General features: G+C 32.3%; 1 protein-coding gene across 1 annotated transcript; it reads right to left on the reverse strand.

Moving 5' to 3' along the window:
* Positions 1–899: 899 nt before the first annotated feature.
* Positions 900–2,680, reverse strand: HELRODRAFT_189210 (hypothetical protein; the record flags this gene model as incomplete). Its single annotated transcript, XM_009027282.1, has 1 exon — positions 900–2,680. The coding sequence occupies one exon, from the start codon at positions 2,678–2,680 to the stop codon at positions 1,679–1,681; it is 1,002 nt and encodes a 333-aa protein (XP_009025530.1). The 3' UTR covers positions 900–1,678.
* Between the last annotated feature and the right edge of the window lie 4,112 nt (positions 2,681–6,792).

Genomic DNA, 6,792 nt, shown 5'->3' on the forward strand with positions numbered 1-6,792 from the left:
CACTTTATTAGTTTATTTAAAGAATATATTTCATCACTTTTTTGCTGCGTTGTGTGGTCAAGATTTTTTATTGCACTAACTAAACCCTCAACAATTATTTCACAATATTTTGCAGTGTTTTCAAGATTTTTGTCTCATTCTTTATTTCAAATTTTACATTTTTTGGAATTTTTGTTGAAATGTTTGTTTAGTATGATTAACCTATGTAAAATAATTTTTGCGAGTTGGTCGTTATTAGCAGAGATTAAACTAAATTATAACGGCAGATATTCAGCTTAATGACATTAAGATGCCTACAACTTGCTTATCATATTTTAAAAAACAATTATTTCATTTCATTTCTTGTTTCAATTATTTCTGTAAAAAGAACTACAAACTTATCAATTTTTATGTGTAAAAATTATTTTTGTCGTAAATGTATATTGAAGAAATCCCTTAAAATTCACTTGTACCTGCTGTCGTGGTACAAATTCTTTTCATATTCAGTTATATATATATATATATGTGTGTGTGTGTGTGTGTGTGTGTGCATCTGCATGTTCATTTCCAAAGCGTAGCAGAAATTATTTACCTTACAGATGCTCAAACACCTGTTTTTGAGGTTTCGTTGAAATGTTTAAATATAATTGTCCTATATTAAACATTCTTCACGAATCGTTTTTAAAAGCTTTTAGAGAAGATCTAATTATTATTATCAATTCAATCATAAAATTATTAATTCCTTATTTTACTTTGTAAATTTACATATCTACGGTAGTTAACGTGTTTGTAATTATTTAAGACGGGGATGGGCAAACTACGCCCCGCGAAGCTATTTTATGCGGCCCGCAAGGCCTTGTTCGCCAAAAAAGATCGTCAGCTAGAAATAATGACCAAAAAAGAAGCCACGAATCGTTGGCCCATCCGTAATCATTTTATTAAAAAATGTAATAATCATTTGGATGAACTTTACAAATTTTTATATACATATGCACGACATTTTTTTTAGAAAAATAGAAATAACAGGAGCTCATCATTTGGTTTTGCTATGAAAATATTTATTTAGTATTTATTTTAAAACAGATAGACAAACATTATTATTAATAGTATTCCCTTCTATAATATCCTCCAAAAATCAATTAGATGAATGTGTTCATATACGAAGCATGCCTGAAACGTGTTTAGTGGGAATGTTAAAAAAACTTCACTATTGAGGTTTATATGTAATAATGGATTCATTTTGTATGATTCTTACATTTCAAAATTGGTTAAATTATACTAATATAATGTAGTGCATATTTATTTATATGTGTATGTACACGTATGTATGTATATATATATATTTATATATATATGTGTGTGTGTGCGTGTGTGTGTTTTATTTAATTGTATAATTTATTTGTTGTAGTTTGCATTTAATTAGTATTTAAAAAAATTGATGAAATAAAAAAGTTTAAAAGATCAAGAAAAGAGCTTAGCTCACTTCTTAGTCAATTTCATGAACAAAACGTGTCTGAAACAGAAAATGATCAAACGAGCAAACAAATTAAATTAACATAATAAATCTGTAATGACAACTTTTCATTGCTCCCATTAATTTACATTTAGAACACGCACAGTAAAAACTAGCGATAGAAGAAAACATCTTAATTTTAAAAAATGTATGAGAAAATCACTAAACGAAATTGAAGGCGAATCGTCACTTCAATATCAACTTGGGACTTCCGTAATAGAGGTACCTCATGACCTCACCGAAGGTGCTGTTCAGGGACTTGATCGATTCGGGCGTGTGTTCTTGAAAGTCGAAATGTCCCATTATGTGTATGACGTAGAGATCACTCCAATCAATAATTTCGCGCCACAGTTGTTTTCTGTCCTGCCAATCGGGAGTTGTCAACCTCCTTGACTCGACGTGTATAAGATCAGGCCGCTGAAGAGCAATTTGGTAAGCCACCCGAGCGCAGTTGTAGTCCCAGTCGTACGGTCGGTAATTGTTTTTGTATGACTCGTGAAGCATTTTTAGAAATAAGGAATTCTTTTGAGCAATGATGATTCCAGCTATCAATTTTGGAGGTTTCTCCTTTCCAAGGCAAGCATCGTAGCGTCTGAGAGGATTTAGACTATTCACGACCAGTACATCATAATCCAAATATATGCCACCGTACTCCATTAAAATTTCAATTTTTGCTACATCGCCTTTATGAAATGTATGTATAATATTCTGGCCGTGTATTGTGCTCGGCTTCTTTCTGTAAACTATTTTCAACGGAATTGATCTCCATAAAGTTTCCCACCATTTTCCTGAAGGCAGAAAATTACAATGGAACATTATTACATCTGGTTTGTGTATTTTGTAAGCACTTGATATGCTCACATAATTTATAAACTTCATCTCTTTTTTGTCGTTGTTAGCAAACCAAATGAAATGTATGATATTCGGTACAACGTATGCTTTTCCCGTACTTATGTTGACTAGAGACAATAGATTTTTCTCAAAATGTGGCCACCTTGTGAGAATCATGCTGGCGGCATTTGTTGAATTTAAATTATCGAACACACTAACGTCCAGACTGACGCGGATGTTTTCGAAAATGATGCCTTGGTAGTTCATTATAACTCCGAATGTGAAGCCGATGACACATGAAAAAAATGAGCAGCTCCATTTGCGCCAATAATTTGAAGAAAAGGTCGTTCCTTTCATCTATTTAACTCCGCTTCAAATGAAATTAAACTTAAAATTCTAGAAGAATCGCAATCGGTTGCATCAAATCAGAATGCCTTTTATGTGTTGAGAAATTTGTTTCATTAGTAAATCATTTCACTTTTTCAAAATTACGCTTTCTTCATTTTAATCTGAAAATAAAATATTATATCTGCAGTTCAATTATCGATATATGCATTGCAATACAAATTAATTAAATTATAATATTAAAACGTCATTAAATGAACTAATGTTATTTGCCCCAATTATGATAAACAGACGTTTGGTGTCTGTAAGCGCAACGTCACACGCTTCATACATTTGAGAGTCCAATGACAGTTCATACACACTCAAACAGTCGCAAATAATTACACGAGTATTTTCCAAACGTAAACCTAGCCAGCACCAAGTGAGTCAGTTAGCTAACAAAAGTAGGCAGACATGGATGCATTAATTCGGAATACATTAAATGTTCACATTTTTTTTACCAATGTCATTTGTTTTACACAAACGCAATGATCATCAAATCTAAGTTTGTAAATTAGACATATACAAGTGAAAATTATCGTATTTTATTTTTAATTTATCAGTATTTATTTTACTCTTTTTATCTATGATTGCTAAAGAAAAACAATCACTTAAGACGTGCTGGCGTGAATGCATGAGTTACAGTTGTGAGAATGAATAAAATGTACAGTTGTATTGATTTTATTCGTTGGTAAAAGCTGTGGAAAGTGGGCAGCAAACTAGGCCAAACTTCATTCATGTACGTTACAACCGTTCGCAACATAAACATTAAATTGTATAAACATATAGAGGATAAAAGCTGCTTTTTATGTTAGAAATGTGTTAGCTTTTTAGTAGAACGAATTAGATGAAACATTTCATTTGTATACAGCAACGTCTAAACAATGTTATAGAAAAGGTAAAAATAATTTCTATAAAATTTCTGACATGTTGATTCATGAATTGATGCTTGCGTGTTGGTGCTTGCCTTGGTGCATTCGAGTTTGTCTTTACTTGCAGTCAACAAACAAGAATATTGATTGGCAGAAGCAGGTACAACGAGTCCTGTCTGCCTGGTGCAATATCATCTATATAGTACATCAAATGTTAATCATCACATCTAGCACCTGTATTAATTTATTCATATCAGCATTTAAAACATCTCCCACATGTTATTATTTGCTCAACTTAATATAATAACTCTCCAATGAACCTGTTGAAGAACCAAGTTGCTGTAATAAAACTCATGTATCTAATTATTTATTCATTTATTTATTTGTTTATACAGTTAATTTAATTTATACGCAAACAGATAAATATAAGTATAATATGTCTGTGCGTGCGTGTGAATGTGTGTGTGTGTGACGTAGTGCCAGATCAGATGTGAAGTCATTAATTCATTATGACGATTATTTAAACAAACACAACAAATTAACATAATGCATATGGATGAAAGTGCGTGTGTGTGTGCCTGGTGTTCCTTACATACGTGTATATTTAACAATTTGTCCCGGTTCGTTAAGCTAATTAGCAAAAACTCATTAGAAATAGGCAATCGATGATGAGTTGTTAGCTGATCGACGCTTAACCAGCGCTTGCTTTGGATGAAAAATGATAAAATGGTGTGATTCTTCATCGCAGAACAAGCGAATCGTTAGCCAACATTCAGTAATGACAAATGATATTTCAGTGTTGACGTCACCGGGAAAGTTTTGTCATCGAGCCAGTGATGGCAATGCACTCGGCACTTACGAGACCTCGCTAATTGCAGACCACTCATATTTAGCGAAGAGCGGTGAGAGAATTCACACATTTATAGCTCATACACCTCACTTTCTCTACAAGCTGCGTAGGTTACCTGCATATAATTATCCTTCGTACCATTGAGTGTATGTGTACACTCGTATGTGTGTATGTATAATACGGTGTATTGGATTGGTGGCCAAGGTTTGTTGTACGTCATGTTACACATCGCCGCGTTCAATCTAAACATACGAGGGTGTATACAATACCGTTAACTAACGCTCGCTATAAATTCTGCATTAAAATCACAGACACGCGAGCACACCCACACAAACACACACGCAAGCACACCCACAAAAACACACACGCAAGCACACCCACACAAACACACACGCAAGCACACCCACACAAACACACAACATAGTCGATAATGATGATGACGTTAGAGTCGTTACTACGCTAACGCGGACTGTCAGATATAGCAACGCAACGCAATTGATTTTTGCAGTCACACGTGTACTGATTCTGAAAAAAATGAAAGAACGTTCTTAATTTTTAACGCGCAGAATATTTATAAATTAGAATAAACTTTGAATTGTGTGTTTAACAAGAAAAAAATGATCATTATCGCCATCATATGATCATCATATCATCTGCATCTGCATCACCACCACCCTGTCATCATAAAATTCATCACCGTCATGACGTCATAATCTTCATTTACATCATTGTCATCACAGTCTTCATTATTATCATAATCGCATAAAATTTTCCAGACATGTTCATGTATAAAACATGAACTGTAATGTTTTTAACAGATGAATGAACTGAACATTAACATAATGTTTATTATACAAACACGCGCGCTTGGACTTCAGTAATACAGATGCTTAATTGGACCAATGTTTGTTCCACCCTTGGCAAGCATAAAAAATTTCATTCCCGAAATTAAATTTTATACTTATGGATCAAGAATTAAAAAATCTAGACATTTAAAAAAATGATTGTACCAAAACATATTGTATCATATGATCATATAACTTTTGACACACCGATGATGTTAATAAACAGAACTTTGTTTAAAGATTATCATAGCATCTGAGTATTAAAGTGTTTGGAAAATGTCAAACAGACGAGCTAAACGAATCAACAACTACAGCAGCATACGTTGATGAATGAATAATGCATGCATTTATCATGGCGTATTCGTTAATTTATTTAAATTCTTTTATAAACAGCATAATTAAATAAAAAAAATCGATAGAAACGAATTAAAAATAGTTGAAATTGTGTTTTGAGCAAACATACGATGTACAGTACACTTCAAGACACGCATTATATCGTGCAACAGCGCTCAACATAGAACCTAGAAATAATAATCATAATAATACAAAACTAATTAACAAAAATCGATTAAGATAAAGAAGATCGCCATTACAACAACGATAATAATAACTACAAATATTTGCCTTAAAAACCACACGTTGTGCTTGGTCGGGCAACAACAACAGTTACAACAATATCAATAATAATAATAATAATAATAATAATAATAATAATAATAATAATAATAATAATAATAATAATAATAATAATAATAATGGGAACACTTTTATTTTATCAAATATCACAAAATGAATAAAAAGATAGATATAAAATAATGTTTAATATAATAAAGTATTTAAATTAATAAGCTGTTAGTCTAATTTGCTCATCACTCGACAAAATGAGTACAAATAGAGGATTATAGCCAATAAAAATAAGGTTCATTCATTATTCCTATCGCAATATATTGAGTAAGATGATGGTAACACAGAGTTTATTAAATTGTTTCTAAAATCGTTCGACCAAATTAAGTTGACCAGCGATAAATTAAATTAAATTAAAAGTATTGTAAAAATCCATTGTAGAAATTTCAAATGTTTTAATTAAAAGTTTAAAATTATTGTATTCACTCTTTAAATTAAGTTGAAGGGCTTGAGAGTACTTTTCAATTTTGTATTCTTTAGATTTTTTAAAATTTGTTTCGTGGCATATCGTTAGTTCTAAAATCTTGATCGTGTCGTCGCGGACCAGTGCTATATCAGGACGCAGAGATTTAAACAGCGTTGATACTGGACGAAAATCTTCACACTCCAGATCGGCAAACAACGAGACTTCCAAACCTGCGCATTTTTTAATATTTTTTAAAACTATTGAGAGAACTTTGTTGTGACGATCTGAATATCTTTTCAAAGCTGCAACGGAGAATAATAATAATAAGTCGGCGAGTAAACGTAGGCGTTAGATCTTACTTGGTTATGGTTCGAATTCTATCACACGCCATATGGTGGGTGCGCTTATGTTCCATGCTTGCCGTGCAG

The sequence above is a fragment of the Helobdella robusta genome (genome assembly GCF_000326865.2).
Source record: "Helobdella robusta unplaced genomic scaffold HELROscaffold_5, whole genome shotgun sequence".
Taxonomy (NCBI): Eukaryota; Metazoa; Annelida; class Clitellata; order Rhynchobdellida; family Glossiphoniidae; genus Helobdella; species Helobdella robusta.